At 39.4% G+C, this 18,654-nt stretch overlaps 1 protein-coding gene across 3 annotated transcripts in view; it reads left to right on the forward strand.

Moving 5' to 3' along the window:
* The window catches only part of LOC107570276 (filamin-A-like), a 44,813-nt gene that overhangs the window by 12,418 nt on the left and 13,741 nt on the right, over positions 1–18,654 (forward strand). For all 3 annotated transcript variants that reach the window (XR_001607015.1, XM_016256486.1, XM_016256487.1), the window contains exons 3-26: positions 6,169–6,420; positions 6,900–6,997; positions 7,656–7,803; positions 7,909–8,105; positions 8,233–8,395; positions 8,647–8,844; positions 10,256–10,393; positions 11,201–11,327; positions 11,414–11,550; positions 11,647–11,843; positions 11,942–12,055; positions 12,134–12,277; positions 12,364–12,487; positions 12,585–12,745; positions 12,821–12,911; positions 13,911–14,080; positions 14,231–14,348; positions 15,784–16,046; positions 16,282–16,600; positions 16,682–16,855; positions 17,242–17,404; positions 17,534–17,694; positions 17,896–18,063; positions 18,163–18,286. Coding sequence is in view for 2 of the 3 variants with exons in the window: in XM_016256486.1 (XP_016111972.1) it covers positions 6,169–6,420; positions 6,900–6,997; positions 7,656–7,803; positions 7,909–8,105; positions 8,233–8,395; positions 8,647–8,844; positions 10,256–10,393; positions 11,201–11,327; positions 11,414–11,550; positions 11,647–11,843; positions 11,942–12,055; positions 12,134–12,277; positions 12,364–12,487; positions 12,585–12,745; positions 12,821–12,911; positions 13,911–14,080; positions 14,231–14,348; positions 15,784–16,046; positions 16,282–16,600; positions 16,682–16,855; positions 17,242–17,404; positions 17,534–17,694; positions 17,896–18,063; positions 18,163–18,286 (3,949 nt within the window). In the remaining variant the exon portion in view is untranslated. The remainder of the gene's footprint in view (positions 1–6,168; positions 6,421–6,899; positions 6,998–7,655; positions 7,804–7,908; positions 8,106–8,232; positions 8,396–8,646; positions 8,845–10,255; positions 10,394–11,200; positions 11,328–11,413; positions 11,551–11,646; positions 11,844–11,941; positions 12,056–12,133; positions 12,278–12,363; positions 12,488–12,584; positions 12,746–12,820; positions 12,912–13,910; positions 14,081–14,230; positions 14,349–15,783; positions 16,047–16,281; positions 16,601–16,681; positions 16,856–17,241; positions 17,405–17,533; positions 17,695–17,895; positions 18,064–18,162; positions 18,287–18,654) is intronic.

An 18,654-nucleotide genomic window follows, 5' to 3' on the forward strand; every position in this document is an offset into this window, starting at 1 on the left:
AATTAATCTAAGAATGTGTTATGACTCCTTGTGTCTCCTAAGAAATAATCATTATGGTAACAAAATATTTGCTTTTGTTATCTCTAAATGTCTACATTTGTTTTGGATCATCAGACATGATGTCATGATGCCTTCATGCAGAAAACATCAAGTTTAGTCATCGAGTGACTGGGCAGGAATGCCGCTTCCTTGGGTTTCGAACACAGGCCGTCTCTGTCCTTTGTATATTTTGTCTTTGTCTGTTTTAGTCACTATCTTTTTTTTTTCTTCTTTCTTTTATTCAGTCTCTCTCTCCCTTTCTATCATCTATCTCCTTCTCAGTCTTCTTTGATTTATCATCTTTTACTCACTGCCAGCTTTCTCTCTCGGATGTGAGATTCATGTTTTGGGAATTTGATGGAGAGCTTTGTGCACAAATGTCCTTAAAAGGAATAAGTGTGCTGTGTGTGTATCCTGCAGTGTTTGGTGGGAATGCTGCAGGAACACAGATTCCTGTCATGTTTCATATGTTTGCCATTGTGTGCAGTGCGTCACCAGGCCTGTGTACCCCTCCAACCCCCACCCACTGCATCTAGGCATAGTTGAGGATGGTCAAGTGGTCGTACGTGAACCAACTAGTCCATCTACTCTAGCTGTGAGTTTGTCAGCTGTCTATTAAAGAGGGCGTTTCTAAATTAATCACCTTTATGGCCCACAAACATTGCTTTTTTTAAATTTATTTATTAATTTTTTTAATAAACATCTCGCTCAATGATCATACAAAAATACTTAAAAAATGCTTCTGAAAATGTTGCTTTCGTTTTTGTTTTTATACGCTTCATTCAACTGTCAAGAACACAGTCCTAAAAAATACTTTTAATCAATGTGCCTCTAAATCAGCCTAATTACATAGGGCTCACACTGACTAGTAGACTCTTTGTTCAAACATCCCTACCCCCATCCCAAATGCACCCCAAAAAGTTGTCCTCAAACATTAGCTCACATTACATTTTTACTCATTCATCAGATTCTTGGGAACGTAAACCACAGCATGCTTTTCTGTCTGTGAGTGTGGGCCACTGTGGGGTGATGAATAAGATGGCATGAATTTTATATGCACGCTCTCTTAATCCCAATTCCATTGAGCATCAAAGTCTTTGCCAGTTTGTTTCATATGGTTAATGTCACCGGAAAGGATTTTGAGAAATGTCAAAAGCAGATCAATTCTCAAAGGCCTCAAGGCCAAAAAAATGCTGCATGAAAAAAATAACTGTGGATCATTCTAGTTGTACAGGCCTCAGGATGTCGGTGTAAGCCCTACCCTGCCTTGAGTTGATGGTAAGGTCTGCCTCTAATACCTTAAACAAGCTCCAACAAGTTCCCATGTAATACTTTCATTCTATTTTTTTGTTATTTCTTTGTCTTCTCTTCACTGCCATAACAGTGAATCAGACTGTAATGGTCACTCATCATAGTCTGCACTATTGTATTTTGCTGACTTGCGTTTGTTTCTAATATTTCACTTATACATTTTTCCCATCAGTACCCTTGTGGGAATAAGATGCATTACAGTCACAAAGTTTGCATGATCTACAGGACGTTCCACTTGAGCTGAATCTGGAAGAATTTGGTGATGGTTAAACTTCCCCTTCTAGCATTATCCATAATGGCACTTCTTTATGGGTCCATAAATTTCCATATCATTGCTCCGATGCTGAAGCACATGCCCAATGTGTTTGGTCTGCGAATAAAGGGATCGGAGAGGGTTCAAGAGCACCTTCACTAGAAGCCAAGATGAATTCCAGCAGACTCTGTGGGCTCATAGTTTGTAAAACGCACCGGGAAACCAGGGCCTGTATTTATCAAGCCTCTGAGAATTACTCTCAAGAACGCTGCTAAGAATTGACTTAACCCTTTAGGCGCCAGGGTTTTTTGGAAAAATGCTGGATTTTGACATTAAAATTTCAAAAGCTTGTGGCTTGAAAGGGCTTAAAGATAGAGATCTAATGTAAATTAGAAAAATGTTGGGCATGACCGAAAGTTTATGTGGGGTGTAAATATACTCCTCTAATTTGCATATGACGTCATCAGGGGCGGCCATCTTGAATGTCATAATATTCAGGAAATAATAGATATTGAATTGATGTTTGAACTTATTTGCTTGTGGTTGTTTGTTGTTGTTTGTTTTTTTTGGTGTCTTTATCCTCATTCCAAATGATCAGAAAAGAGGAAACCAACAATAAAACAGGAGGAAGTGCTAAATTATCCCTATACTATATAGTAGTAAAACGCATGTGAACAGTAGCCTACTTTTTGATCAGTTCATCAGTAATAGTCAGGAAATAATCTATATTGCCCTGCCACCCCCATCCCCATTGGGCAAAGGGTCGAAATGATCACTTGTTTGTGCTTCGTGAACAATTGCGCCTTGCACGGCGGCACCATTGCGCTGCAAAGATGTACCGGGAGAAGCGCGATTATTAGACGACCAATCGTCATTTCCAAAAGGCAAATATTCCCCTTCAGAGTCAGAATCGGCGAATAGCATTTGCAACACATCCTCACGGTACAACTTTTTATTAGCCATTTGGCGATTTTTCTCACAGCTAACCCACACGCTATGAACTGAACTGCTTCTGCATCAATGACCGATAGCTCACTTGCTCTGCTCTTTCCTCAAACACCATTATTTTATTTTATTTTTATTTATTTTTTTTTTTTATATATATAAAAGTAGTTGATTAATGAACCTTATTTTAAAGTGTTACCAATATTAATATAAATTCTGTCTAGTTTTATTGTTACTTTCAGTAAAAGTGTGGTTATTTTATGGTCTTTTTTTTAATTTTTTTTTTATTCCGTATCATTAAAATGGAGTTCAATTTTAAAAGTCTTACAAAATTACTTTTTATATTATTTAATAAAATAATAAATAATCATTACAAAGCATTTTCGGTTTCAGTTTTCGGCCAAGTGCATCCAGAATTTTCAGTTTCCGTTTCGGCCCAGAATTTATATTTCGGTGCATCCCTAGATGTAAGACTACATGTTTTATTTAATTTAATTTAAATTTAACAGTAAATGACCCAATTGCTGAAGGGTCCGCACAACTTTTTAGTACAATTTCAAGTTGCACTGTTCAAAATACCTGTAGAAGCACAGCAGTGCATACCTGTTTACATTTAATTAAGGTGGACTAGATTAGACTGTAATACAAATAGTTTAGTTTGCCAGGTGCATACAACATTTATGACAGGTTTTCATGAAAGTGTTGGTCAGTTTGTCTGCTTGACAATCCCATTTTGCACTGCAACAATAAAACTGAAGTGAGATAAACTGAGAAATGTTTCTTTTTAGTTAAAACGGATGTTGTCAAAGTTTTCCTTTGTGGACATAATTACAACCTTATATTTAGGGTTGTGCCAGTAGACGATGGTATCGTGTATCGACGATAGTCAGAGATGTCGCCTGTTGCGGATTACTTTGATGACAGCAAAACTATATTATTTTTATTATTATTATTATTATTATTATCCGTCAAAAATATAGGCGCCTATCTTTAGTGATGCAGTGAGTGAGCCGCTTCAGAAACTTGCTGCGGCGTGGATGGTGAGTAGCCGTGATCAGCTCCGGTGGCCATGTCGGAGCCGTAACGCGCCGTAGACGTGTGCAGTGTAAATAAGGGGTAAGAGATTTATTCATGATACAGTGTAGGTAGCTTCACTGATTATAACGGGAGTGTTTTTAAAGAGCTTATAATACTCGCGCTAGACTGAAGTCAGTTTTTATGTTCTTTGGTAATGTAAATATTCTTTGCTCGTTTCTGTTTGAATAACTGAGGAAATGTAACTGTTTTATTAACTGCTCATCGTCAAACATTTCAAGAACATTCTTCCTCTCCTGAAAGATTCGCGCACGTCTCTGTCTCCTCAGCGCCATCACAAACCCCTACTGGCAACTCCTAACCACTTGAGAGACCTCTCAAGTTGTCTTAAATAACTGGGAGAGTAAGAGTGATTCTTGGCTTTAAGAAATTTGATAACTTGCTTTTATACTTAAATTTGAAAGTAGGAGTAAATTTAATGAATTCTCAGCACTTAAGACTAAAATGGCACTTTGAGAAGCTTGATAAATACGGGCCCATAACTAGAGAAAAATGTGAATGTATTATTTTACATGGCCAAACATGCGCTGTTGGATAACTGGAACGGGTCAGGAGAGGGATAAAATGTTATGTAAGGTCTCACAATATACAGGGTCTACTTCTGAACTGATCGAATGCTTTCTTTCCTCCTTGAGACAATGATTTGCTCATAGATTGAGTTTTGTTAGGTTTTAAAGGGATAGTTTACCCAAAAGTAAAAACTGTCATTTATCTCATCGTGCCTCTTGATGATTCAAAAAAAGTGTGTGTGTGTGTGTGGGGATTAATACTAATATAAATGAAAGCCTAAATTAAATCTGTTCATTGTTATAAAGCAATCATGTCTTGGAATAAACTGCTTGATTCTTATTATGTTTACAACATTTTTATGAACTTGAAGCTTCAAAGTTTTTGAAGAAATCTACATTTTCATTAAAAAATATTGATTTAAAAATCAAGGCCCCATTAGTAAACAATGCATTTGCATTAACATTTAACCCAACAATGAGCAATACATTTGTTAATGTATTTATGAACTGTGAACATTAGTTATAATACACAATAGTTATTAAAATTCTACTGTTCATTATTCATGCTTGTTAGTTCAGGTCTATTTAAATATTAACGGTGTGTGTTATTGTATTTGTACATTTTGAAATTAACATTTAAGATTAATAAATTCTGAAACAAACTTTCACAGTATGGTTCACTCAAAATAAATAGTCTCCCCTCCGGGATTAATACTAATATAAATGAAAGCCTAAATTAAATCTGTTCATTGTTATAAAGCAATCATGTCTTGGAATAAACTGCTTGATTCTTATTATGTTTACAACATTATGAACTTGAAGCTTCAAAGTTTTTGAAGAAATCTACATTTTCATTAAAAAATATTGATTTAAAAATCAAGGCCCCATTAGTAAACAATGCATTTGCATTAACATTTAACCCAACAATGAGCAATACATTTGTTAATGTATTTATGAACTGTGAACATTAGTTATAATACACAATAGTTATTAAAATTCTACTGTTCATTATTCATGCTTGTTAGTTCAGGTCTATTTAAATATTAACGGTGTGTGTTATTGTATTTGTACATTTTGAAATTAACATTTAAGATTAATAAATTCTGAAACAAACTTTCACAGTATGGTTCACTCAAAATAAATAGTCTCCCCTCCCTTTTGTCCCCTGCAAGGTTAACTGCATCCTCAGTGGAGCATGTGTCAGTTAAAACAGGAAGATGCACTGTGCTGCCCTGCCCAAGTCCTCCCTAGGGGCGTGTGAGTGCTATCAAAGAACAATTATCCACATTATCTTCAAACATTTATTGATTCTCTCACTGTCCCAGCTTGGATTAGGCCTCACTTAAATACTATGCAGTGTAGGACATGGGGAGAGTATTCTGTCTGTGCTTTGAAATTGTTTTGTGTCTCTCTCTTCTGTAACTTGGGACGCATGTGTATGCCTATAACCACATTTTGGATGGGTTTATGCTCTTGTTAAAGAAAAATGTCAAGGAAAAGGGAAATGTGAAAGTGTTGTATGAGGGTGTAGATCAGATCATGTTCAGATCTTGATGTATTGACACAGTGGAATGACTAGAAGAGGAGATGGGTTTACATTTATTTCCATCTTTTTAAGAACAGAATAAGAGCAGAACAAATAATAAAAGGCTATCAGACTTCATCTGGCTCTTAGATTTCAAATTGAAATTTTGTCCTGAAATGATCCACAGATGGGACTGGACAACCATCTAGATGGTTTAATCCACAAATGTCTTCTCTGATTATTATCTACAATCTGAAGTCTTGCCAGATTTAATTCTGAATGTTTCAAATGTGCAGTGCAGTTACAAGCACTTCATTGTTTGGTGACCATTTGTAGGATGGTCTGCAACATATTGCACTATCTTGTGCTGAATTATTAAATTATTTGTTCCAGCTTTATGGATGCAGATGCCCTCAGATGATTAAAAATCTTATTTACTCCAATGGATTTTTGCAAACTCTGTAACTCTTCTCTCTGTCTCTGTGTTACAGACAGTAAGGCCATAGTGGATGGGAACCTGAAGCTGATCCTGGGTCTAATATGGACTCTGATTCTGCATTATTCCATCTCCATGCCTATGTGGGACGAGGAGGAGGAGACCGAAGAAAGCAAGCAGAAGACGCCCAAACAGAGGCTGCTCGGATGGATCCAGAACAAGCTGCCCGAGCTGCCCATCACCAACTTCAGCCGGGACTGGCAGTCAGGGAAAGCCCTTGGTGCTCTGGTGGACAGTTGTGCTCCAGGTGAAAGATCTGAGATGGTGTTTGGGGGGATTGAGAGATTTCAGGGTTTTAGTGGTCTGAGAATGTCTTTAGTATTAAATTTGGTATTCCTTTTAGGCATGGTCAGCCTACCTGAATGATGGAATCATGATCAATAGGCTTGAAATATAAATATATATATATATATACACACACACACACACACACATTTACTCTCAGATTGTTTATATACAGTATGTTTGTGTTTTTTTTTTTTTTTGCTAAATTGAATGCATAAATGTTTGGAAAAGGGGCCTGCCTGGATTTTACATAATACATTGAATAAGTTTTCTACTGAATCATGGAAATGAATCCAGTTAATCCAACTCAAACACCTTTTAATTAACTACTTTTTTTTCATGCTGTCAATAGTAAGACCAGCAAGTATTTTAAAACTAGTCTGGCACACTCCTTAGGAAACTTGAGCATATACAATTAATTTTTTTATTTTTGGTGTGCAGGTCTCTGTCCAGACTGGGATTCCTGGGACCAGACCAAACCTGTGGACAATGCCAGGGAGGCCATGCAGCAGGCTGATGACTGGCTTGGTGTTCCTCAGGTACTTTTATCTTGGTTCAGTCATCTCTTGCCTTTTCATTAACTCCTGAATAATCAAAGAGCAGAATGTTCTAGAGCCCCTACCTGGCATGTTTCTTATTCAGTGCAGCAACTATGACTTTGTGGTTTCATCATGACCTGAATTGGAAAGGAAACAAATGAAAAAGTATTTGGCTCTGTCACACCACATGCTGTTTTCACCTTGGCCATAACGGTTGCAGTATGCGAACTCCCCTAATATTATAGTAGTGCTTATGATTATTTTTTTTTTTTTTTGAAAGAATAGACAAATAAGGAACTGAGTCAAATCACCTTTTTTTTTTTTTTTTTTTCCTTTCCTCTACTGATGTATCGAAACTACCCAGTGAGGTTTCTTTGTCATGGCGTGTGCTGATGGTGTGCCAAAGCTGGCATGTTGCGTGCCATCGGTTATGCATGTGGTTGGATGTTTCCTGCCCCAGGGCTGATGTTACTATGATACAGACTTCTCAATTTGTATGTAATAAACTTCCTGTCAGCATGTGGGCATGGCTTCAAGATAACATGTGTGGTGAAACTTACTAAAAACCTTTTATTTATTTATTTTTTTACAAAATATTTACAAATTGCATGCATTTTGCTTGGTTTGGGTTAAATTGCATGCCTTGTTTCTTCAAAAGGTGATCACTCCAGAAGAAATCGTTGATCCAAATGTGGACGAGCACTCTGTTATGACTTACCTGTCCCAGTTCCCCAAAGCCAAACTCAAGCCTGGTGCCCCCCTGCGGCCCAAACTCAACCCCAAAAAGGCCCGTGCTTATGGACCAGGTAAACCATGGCCAGTTGCATATTGCAGTTTTATTTAATGTGGTTTTTATTTTAGTTATGTCTGAAACTGATCGTTTCAATATCGTATTGTTCTGTGCCATGCAGGTATTGAACCCACAGGTAATGTTGTGATGAAGAAAGCAGTGTTCACTGTTGAGACCATCAGCGCTGGTCAAGGCGAAGTACTGGTTTACGTGGAGGACCCAGCCGGCCACCGTGAGGAGGCCAAAGTTACAGCCAACAATGACAAGAACCGCACCTACTCCGTATTCTACATACCAAAAGTCACTGGACAACACAAGGTACCCAGAAGTGTTTACCTGAAAAAGATGAAACCGAAAACGTCCCAACAAAAAATAACACTGTTGTATCAGTGTGGAAGCAAGCAGTCTTGCCTGGTTTTTGATAGACCTGTGTCTCTTCTCAAAGGTGACAGTGCTGTTTGCAGGGCAACACATCTCTAAGAGCCCATTTGAGGTGGATGTGGGAATGGCTCAGGGAGACTCTAGCAAGGTCACTGCCCAGGGCCCAGGACTTGAGCCTGCTGGCAACATCGCCAACAAGACCACATACTTTGATGTCTACACAGCTGGTACTTGCCCTCAGTATATCCTACATTATGCTTATTTTGGTTGTAGATGATGATTTTATTTTAATTTTTTAGCTAAATAAATAGGCAAAATAAACCATTTATTTGATCTAAATAAGTAACATTAATTCAAAATAAGCATTTTTGTTTTTTGTTTTATATTTCATTGAGTATATAAGAAAAAAAAAAATTTTTTTTTTAATAAGTCTCTCTCTCTCTCTCTCTCTCTCTCTCTCTCTCTCTCTCTCTCTCAGGCGCTGGCGTAGGAGAGGTCGAGGTGGTCATTATGGACCCCAGTGGAAAGAAGGGCACTGAGTGCAGTGTTGAGGATAAGGGCAACAGCAGCTACCGATGCACCTACAAGCCCACTCAGGAGGGCCAGCACACCATCTATATCACCTTCGCTGGGGGGCAGATCTCCAAGAGCCCTTACACCGTCCATGTGGGAGAGGGTAAGAGCCAGAGAAGGGCTAAGCATGAATGCATTCAGTGTGTAAGACAGGAAAGGGAAGTAGGTGAAAGGGATATACACACGGGATTCCTTTTGAAGAGGCATGGAAAGGCCATTACCACTGAATAGTATGTATAAAACTTCTTCAGATAAAAGTTTAGGTGTCTGTTATCTGTCCTTGCTGCATGCTCTTTTGTCTACATTGTTTTTTCTTGCTGTCTTTTTCCTCTGTTTTTCTTCACTGGCAATTGTGTCTCTCCTTTTGAAGGACTGGTATCGTCTGCATCCACTGGTATCTCTCCTTTTCTCTTTGGATCGGCCTCCTTTTGGCTTTTGGTATCATTTCCTGTTTCCTTGGATATGTCTTGGGTACTTGACCTGCTGCTTTTCTGTCAATGTCCTGTTATTTTCAGTTGTCCCTCACTTTAGGCTGCAAACCCTTTGCATTAATAAAGTGCCAATGAAATTACATGACATAATTTTAGACCACTGATTATACTGACCAGAAAATGTTTAACTGCCCATATAAGTGCTAATAGATGTTCATTTCTCAGGAGACATGTTTAGACATCGTTATCTGTGGCGTTGTAAGCCAAGCAAAATTCCTGTGACTCTGTAACGTGTGGCACAGTAGACAAATGGAACATTAAAAATAGCTTTTTATTATCAGACACCAGTATTATTTTCCACCAGTATTATTCAGCACTGTATAGTCATTCTTACCACTTCCTCTTGTAAGGCAGTTTGGATCAAGACAAAGAAAGATAAAAATGTACACCATGAGCAGAGCTTAATATCTCTCCCCCAATATGCTCAGTGTTTTCCTGCCTGCTTTTTTTTTGAAGAACAGAGTTGAAATACAACTTTATTTTTTTTAAATAATAGAAATCATACATTTCAACTTGTTCCTCAGTTTGTAAATACAAGACACATTTACAGTAATGCAGTGTACAATGGAAATCTGTGTGGCAAGACATTACTTTGAAATAATGCTAAACAAAAATACCATTTTGAAAATATGCTCTTGACATTATACATATTAACATGAGACTGTTTTGTTAACTTGCACCTACACACCTCTTCACAGACGGGTTAACAGCCTTTATGTGGTCATGACAGAATTGAAACGTGCTAACTAATAACTTATTCAAGGATAAAGTTTTGAAGCCCTTTTCTACCTCAGCCTAAAAATCATACATAGAAAATTGTGACAGTATTTCTCAATTGTGACTTCAAATTTCACAGTTGTGACTTTATATCTCACAGTGCCTTTTTTTTAATTTTGTATTTATATATTCATTTTATTTACTAATTGGCATGTTGCTTTTTCTGTTGAATACTTTCTTTTTGTGAATGTAAGGGCACACAGTTAACTGCAAATTTGTACTAACTTGGTTGTCTGTTCTCACCAGCCTGTAATCCAAGCCTGTGTAGAGCCAAGGGCCGTGGTCTGCAGCCTAAAGGCTTGAGGATCAAGGAGACTGCAGAATTTAAGGTTTACACCAAGGGAGCTGGCACTGGAGACCTGAAAGTCACCATCAAAGGGCCCAGTGAGTGGATGCCATACTTATATTCACGTTCACAGTGCCAGAGCCCTCTGTATTAAAGTGCCCAATTATGCCATTTTTAAGGTTCCTAATATTGTTTTGGGAGTCTCCTACAATAGGTTTACATGCATGCAAGATCAAATAACCTTTAGTTTTCTCAAAATATGCATTTAATATCCCCTCATTTTCCAACGATTCTCAAACAACTTGTTCGAAGCAGTTCTAAGATGGTCTTTCTAAACCCCTCCTTCCCATGAGTGTACTCTGCTCTGATTGGTCAGATGGCACAGTCTGTTATGCTTGGTCTACAGTGTACAGCGCATGTCAGAAATGATACACCTATTGTCATAGTTCCATATTTTGAACACTCGATAGAATATATAAACCTCTATTATTAATCATACTTACAGGATGTGATTTACTGGAGCCAGCTGGTCCAGATAAACGGGGTATTGAGCCATCTTTCAAGAGTTAGCGTTGTGTGAATCCCATGTTGAACTCCCCGAGATTAGAGAAGCAGTCGTCAGTAAAATTACTTGTTTGTGGGCGGGGTCAAGTTGTTCACATAGAATACATGTGGGAATTATGCAAATGTGTTACCCCGTGATGTGTAGCCATCACAGAAGTGGGATTCGAATTACTGACAACTCGTTTAGGCTCTGAGTCGATTCTTTACACTTTACACTTTACGCTACATTACACACTGCATGCAAGGCAATATTCAAAATGGCATAATAGGGGTGCTTTAACTTATGCTACAGTACAGATGTTTTATGAACTATTTAACCAAAAGCTAAATGTATTATGCAGAGGGTCTTGAGGAGCCCTGTAAGAAGAAGGATCTGGGAGATGGCGTGTACAGCTTTGAGTATTACCCCACCTCACCTGGGAATTACATCATCACGATCACATGGGGTGGACAACACATTCCACGCAGGTAAAATCACAGTTAATAATTGAATCAATTCCTATTAGAGTAGTGATTAGATTTGTTAAATGTCCATTGCTTATTCCTGTTTCCAGTCCGTTTGAGGTGAAGATGGAATCTGAAGCAGGACCGCAGCAGGTCAGGGCATGGGGTCCAGGACTAGAGAGTGGTGTGGTAGGCAAGTCGGCTGACTTTGTGGTGGAAGCCGTCGGGGATGACGTGGGCACTTTGGGTATGTTTCACTAGCTCTGACTTTTCATTGGTCTGTTTGAATGGCTTACATGTGTATTTCTTAAATCCAAAACAAATTTGTGAATTCTCCATTCAGGTTTCTCTGTGGAGGGCCCATCCCCGGCTAAGATCGAATGTGACGATAAGGGAGATGGCTCCTGTGATGTGAGGTACTGGCCCACAGAACCAGGTGAATATGCAGTTCATGTGCTCTGTAAGAACGAGGACATCCAGCTCAGCCCTTTCATGGCTGAAATCGTGCCTGCTCCAGGAAAAGACTTTTACCCTGACAAGGTAATTGATCTGGTGATGTTGAAATGAGCTTTTGATTGTCCATATTTTAAATGAGAGTCTGTTGGTAATTCTTATGACGAGTTTCATTTGTAATTCAGGTAAAGGCTTATGGTCCAGGTCTGCAGAGCTCTGGCCTTTCAGTCGGCAAACCAGCTGAGTTCACTGTGGATGCCAAACTAGGTGGCAAAGCTCCTCTAAAGATTCAAGCTCGGGTGTGAATCCTGCTTTATGGCTCATGACTGATCTTTGTTTCTCTAAATCAAAGCGCTAACAAGCTTTTTCCCTCTTAGGACCGTGATGGAAACCCAGTGGATGTGCAGGTGAAGGACAATAGTAATGGAACATACAGTTGCAGCTACACCCCTCGCAAACCACTCAAACACACTGTGATGGTGTCCTGGGGTGGAGTCAACATCCCAGAGAGCCCATTCAGGGTGGGTAGTCATTCAGATATGGTTAACATCCTTAAAATTACTAACAAGAAGTGTCTTAATGTGTTTGTACTGCTTTTTTTGTGTAGATGAACATTGGGGCAGGTTGCCATCCAAATAAGGTGAAAGTATCAGGACCTGGAGTGGCCAAGACTGGCCTGAAGGCATTTGAACCAACATACTTCACCGTGGATTGCTCTGAGGCAGGACAGGGTAAGAACTTTAACTCTAAAGAACTAGATGTAAACTAATATTTTCCATGTCATAGGCAAATAAGCTTAATAGTGTTGTTTTTGTTCTGTCTTTCTAGGTGACATCAGCATAGGCATCAAATGCTCTCCAGGTATTGTGGGACCTGCTGAAGCTGACATCGATTTTGACATCATCAGAAATGACAATGACACATTCACTGTCAAATACACCCCCCCTGGAGCGGGCAGCTACACAATCATGGTGCTGTTTGCTGATCAGGTAAGAAGACGCATAAGTGTATGTGGTAAATGGTCTAGTGAGGTTTCTTTTATTCAAACTTGTATCGTTTTCTAGACTATTCCCATGACGCCCATCAGAATCAAGGTTGATCCGTCTCATGATGCCAGCAAGGTTAAAGCAGAGGGCCCTGGACTCAGTCGTACTGGTGAGATAAAGTATTTAATAAAATAAAAAAATATTTAAAGGGGACATAGCATACACCGTTTCTGGCGATCTCATGTTAATCTTGAGTACTTATAGACCAGTATTGTATCCTTCATATCTCCGAAGAGTCTTTAGTTTCATCAGATTTATAAAAAGATACAGTTTTACGCTTCTCTCTGAAAACAGCCGAGCTCCTGGAGGTGTGTCATTGGCGGAGCTAAACAGTCGCGAGCATGTTCGTGTTGTTTACATTATATGCACTTACGTGCCGGTTGCCAACAAAACGCATACATTTGATGCAGGTTTACTCACCGCCTGAGGTTCTGACTCTTGTATCGCTGGGACTGCTCCATCCTTCAGTATCAAACAATGTGCAAATCCAGCGACGAACTGGGCCTTGTTCATAAAACATTTGTCATTACGGGAAAATCAAACACATGAGTGCAACTCCGTTGGTGCCCCGGAAAAACAAACTACATCCACTGTTCCCTTAATGCTGGGTTCTTTGGGAAGCTGAACAAGGTTATCTTTCCCTCAAATCAAAAAACACATTCTTCTCGAGCAAGTCCTGTGCAGCGCTGCTGATGACTTGTGTAACCTGAATGAAGCACGTTGATGGGCTGCTCTGGTTGCTGTGTGCATGTGCTCTTTTGGGAGAAGGGCCCATACAAGGAATTCCACTCTTCATGACGTCATGAAAAATTCTGAGACCTATTTGAACCCGGAAGGAATGTATTTGGCACAGAAATACTCCATCACACATCCAACTCGTTTTTGAAACTTTTACCATGTTTAGCATGAGAATCCAACTCCTAAACAGTGTAAATAACGCAGATTGCATGAAATCGTATTAGACCCCCCCCCCCTTTAATAATAAGTAAAGTAAGTTATTTAGTATGACTTCCTGCATTGTTAAATGTTTTGTTTTTTCCCTTTTAGTTTTGTTTTTAGTTTAAAGGAGAATCTCTAATGGAAAAAAATGCTGTTATTTCTTTTCAAGGTGTGGAGCTGAACAAACCCACTCACTTCACTGTGAACACCAAGGCTGCAGGCAAAGCTAGACTTGATGCTCAGTTCACTGGACCCATCAAGGGAGAGGCGGTCCATGACTTTGACATCATCAACAATCATGACGGCACCCACACTGTTAAATACACCCCTGTTCAACAGGTGAGCACACATTTGCTATTTCAGTCTCAATGACTGGTAGTGCTTGGCTTTGGAAAGAATATTGCAATGTTTGAATATTGTAACTGGTTTTCTAAATGTTATTTAGCCATTGAGTACTGGTGCAATTTAAGTGCTCATTTTCTTCTGTAGGGCAATATGGGTTTGAATGTCACCTATGGTGGTGATCCCATTCCCAAGAGCCCGTTTGCTGTAGCTGTTGCCCCATCCCTGGACCTCAGTAAAGTTAAAGTGGCTGGTCTTGGCAATAGTAAGTAATCACATTCCTTGTCTAGCTTGTGACCAGTAAACCTGGGAGATTCAAATAAGAGTTTTGAGACTTACTTGGACGTCTTTGACTGATTGTAACATTGAAAAATCTGTGAGGCTGCTTTGAAACTATGTATTGAGAAAAGCGTTGTTTACATTTAGTCATTTAGCAGACGCTTTTATCCAAAGCGACTTACAAATGAGGACAATAAAAGCAGTCAAAACTAACAAAAGAGCAGCAATATATAAGTGCAAATGACAAGTCTCGGTTAGCCTAACGCAGTACACGTAGCAAGGTGTGTGTATGTAATATATATATATATATATATACATACACAGTGGGGCAAATAAGTATTTGATACACTGCCGATTTTTCAAGTTTTCCCACTTACAAAGAATGGAGAGATCTGTAATTTTCATCGTAGGTACACCTCAACTGTGAGAGACCGAATAAAAAAAAAAATCCAGAAAATAACATTGTATGATTTTTTTTAATAATTAATTTCCATTTTATTGCATGAAATAAGTATTTGATACAATAGAAAAATAGAACTTAATATTTGGTACAGAAACCTTTGTTTACAATTACAGAGGTCAGACGCTTCCTGTAGTTCTTGACCAGGTTTGCACACACTGCAGCAGGGATTTTGGCCCACTCCTCCATACAGGTGTTCTCCAGATCTTTCAGGTTTTGGGGCTGTCGCTGGGCAACATGGAGTTTCAGCTCCCTCCATAGATTTTCTATTGGGTTCAGGTCTGGAGACTGGCTAGGCCACTCCAGAACCTTGAAATGCTTCTTACGGAGCCGCTCCTTAGTTGCCCTGGCTGTGTGTTTGGGGTCATTGTCATGCTGAAAGACCCAGCCACGTTTCATCTTCAATGCCCTTGCTGATGGAAGGAGGTTTTCACTCAAAATCTCACGATACATGGCCCCATCCATCCTCCCATCAATACAGGATGATCAGAAGAAATGGACAGCACCTGAGTTAAATATATGAGTGTCACAGCAAAGGGTCTGAATACTTAGGACCATGTGATATTTCAGTTTTTCTTTTTTAATAAATCTGCAAAATTTTCAACAATTCTGTGTTTTTCTGTCAATATGGGGTGCTGTGTGTACATTAATGAGGAAAAAAATGTACTTAAATGATTTTAGCAAATGGCTGCAATATAACCGAGTGACATACATATTATACACACACACACAAAGAAAAACAAGTAGATAGAATAGAAAGCTAGTGGGTTTTTTTTTGTTTGTTTTTTTTTAAATAAAGAACAAAAAAATGAAAAAGATAAATATAGATAAAGTAGAATTATAATAGAATAGAAAGTGTTAGAGTTAGAGGGTCAAATAAAGTTATAAAAATAGCCTTTAATTGGATTGAATCACCTTTACCCATTTAAAAGTAAAATTATCTGCTTTCTTTCTTTTCTAGCAATGACTGTTGGAAAGGATCAGGAGATCACGGTCAAGTCAAAAGGAGCAGGTGGTCAGGGCAAGGTTGGCGCCAAGGTCACAGGTCCATCTGGCAAATCGGTGCCTTGTAAAGTTGAACCAGGCCTGAGCCCAGAAAACAGTCAGGTCCGTTTTATACCCAGAGATAAGGGACCCTATGAGGTTGAACTGACATATGATGGTGCCCCCATCCCCGGCAGTCCATTCCCCGTGGAAGCCATTGCACCTACTGACCCATCTAAGGTGAGGCAGTTTGGGAATGGGGCTCAACCTAGGAATTAAATATTGCCGTTTTAACAAGATGACAAAAAGGCATCAGGACAAGCTCTTTGTGGGGTGTTTATTCTATAAACTGTAATTTGCTTCATGTTGCACGACTTCTCAGCGAGTGGTTTTGGCATCTTGGCCCCATATTGGCTTAAGCAGTAGAACAAATATACTCTTTCATTCATATCCCAACGTCTCTTCTCATGTGTAGGTGCGATGTTCTGGGTCAGGTCTGGAGCGAGCCAAGGTTGGCGAGCCAGGACAGTTTGTGGTTGATTGCACTAATGCTGGTCCTGCTGAGCTGACTATCGAGATCATCTCAGACAATGGCACCGAGGCTGAGGTCCATATTCAGGACAATGGGGATGGAACATACACCATCACCTATATCCCTCTGTACCCTGGAGCTTATACCCTCACCATCCGCTACGGTGATCAGGATGTGCCAAACTTCCCAGCCCGACTTGACGTGGAGCCTGCTGTGGAAACCAGTGGAGTGAAAGTGTTCGGACCTGGAGTGGAAGGCAAAGGTAGTGTGGTGTTCTCAGGTTAATCTGGCAGGTGCTTCTCTTGTCTTTGCTCATTTAGTCACTTTGAATGTTTGCCTGTAGGTGTTTTCCGGGAGGCCACTACTGATTTCACTGTGGATGCTCGTGCTCTCACCAAAACGGGTGGCAATCATATCAAGACCCGTATCAATAACCCATCAGGCAACCGCACTGAAGCTCTGATCAGAGACCTCGGAGATGGCACCTACCAAGTGGAGTACACGCCTTATGAGGAGGGTGAGTTTCAGCCTAGGGTATTTCATTGTTCATGCTTATTTCTCCTATTTTTACATTTAGATGATCTTTGTCATCTAATGCTTATCAAACAGTTTATCTTTAAAAACACAAATTTAATAACACTGTTACGTGTCATCTTTAACAAAGCTTAAAATGAATAACCATTTTTCAGGCTTCAAATTGATTCACTTGTAGTTTTTAAAATAATAGATTTTTGTGTTATTTAGACAAAATAGTATAGAATTGTATTGGATAGTTGTTATTGGCTGTAATATAAAACATCTTGGCATTATGGTAGTGAGTTTTACAAGGGTATGCACCACTTTTGAAACATTTTAAATTGTGGTATTACTGTAATATTATAAATGGTTAATTTATGTTAATAGGCACACACAGTGTTGAGGTTATATACGATAACACCCCAATTCCCAAGAGCCCATTCCGTGTGCCTGTGACCGAGGGTTGTGACCCAGCACGTGTGCGTGTACATGGTCCAGGACTTCAGTCTGGCATCACCAACAAACCCAACAAGTTTACAGTGGAGACCCGGTGGGTAGATTCAGCACTCGGCTTTTCGTTTTAATCTTGAGCTGCTGTTTTCTCGATCAAATCAGTCACCGCATCAGTAGGTCTGGTTGTAAGGTTCTCTGCCTCACTCCATCTCTGTCGTTTGAGCAGTGGGGCCGGCACAGGTGGACTGGGGCTGGCTATGGAAGGACCTTCTGAGGCCAAAATGTCCTGCACTGATAACAAAGATGGCAGCTGTTCTGTTGAATACATCCCATATGAGCCAGGCACATACAACCTCAATGTCACCTATGGAGGCCAACCAATCACTGGTCAGCATTTTTGCATCATGTACTAATATTTGTTTATTTGTTTTTGTTTTTTGTATTTATTTTTGCATTTATATCTTTATTTTGTCTTTTTATTTTTATTGTAATTTATCTTTTTAAAATAGTTTTTTTTGTATATTTCTTAACAAATTTTTCTTGATTTTATTTATTTATTGTTTTTAAATCCTTTTTTCCCCTCCACAGGAAGCCCTTTTTCTGTACCTGTCCACGATACTGTTGATGCAACTAAAGTGAAATGCCAGGGTCAGGGGCTTGGAAACAACGTGCGTGCCAATATCCCACAGGTCTTTTCTGTGGATGCTAGCAAGGCTGGAGTGGCACCCTTACAGGTCCGAGTGCAGGGACCCAAAGGTGGGAGTGTGATTCAAGAATCATCTTGTTCATTTGCCTTTTTTTCTTTCCCTCTCCATTGAATTAGAGGACTGTATTGATTTACGGTTTGTCGTGTAGGTGTCGTGGAGCCTGTTGAGGTGGTGGATAATGGTGACCGGACTCACACAGTCAGCTATGTACCCACCAGAGAAGGACCGTATTCTATTAATGTCCTGTATGCGGATGAGGAAATCCCACACAGGTAAACTCCAGGCTCAGATCAATGACCACCACCCTGTTAATCAAAATGAGTTTTAACAAAAAATGTTTAGTGCTTTAAAGTGATGTCAGATGTACCAGACCTTTGGTACTCTGTGGTTTAAAGTGCCCCTATTATGGGAAATGAAAGGTTCATATTTTGGTTTTGGGAGTCCCCAATAACAGGTTGACATGCATGCAAGGTCAAAAAACATTTTAATTGTCTTATAATATGCATTTATTTTTACCTTACTTGCTCAACGACTCCCAAACGATGTGCTCAGCGATTCATTTTTCCAAACCCCTCCTTTGCGTGATGCTAATCTGCGGTGATTGGTCTCATTTTCATTTCATCATGAGCCTGTAATGCCT

Source organism: Sinocyclocheilus grahami, unplaced genomic scaffold (genome assembly GCF_001515645.1).
Source record: "Sinocyclocheilus grahami isolate Dianchi unplaced genomic scaffold, SAMN03320097.WGS_v1.1 scaffold1436.1, whole genome shotgun sequence".
Taxonomy (NCBI): Eukaryota; Metazoa; Chordata; class Actinopteri; order Cypriniformes; family Cyprinidae; genus Sinocyclocheilus; species Sinocyclocheilus grahami.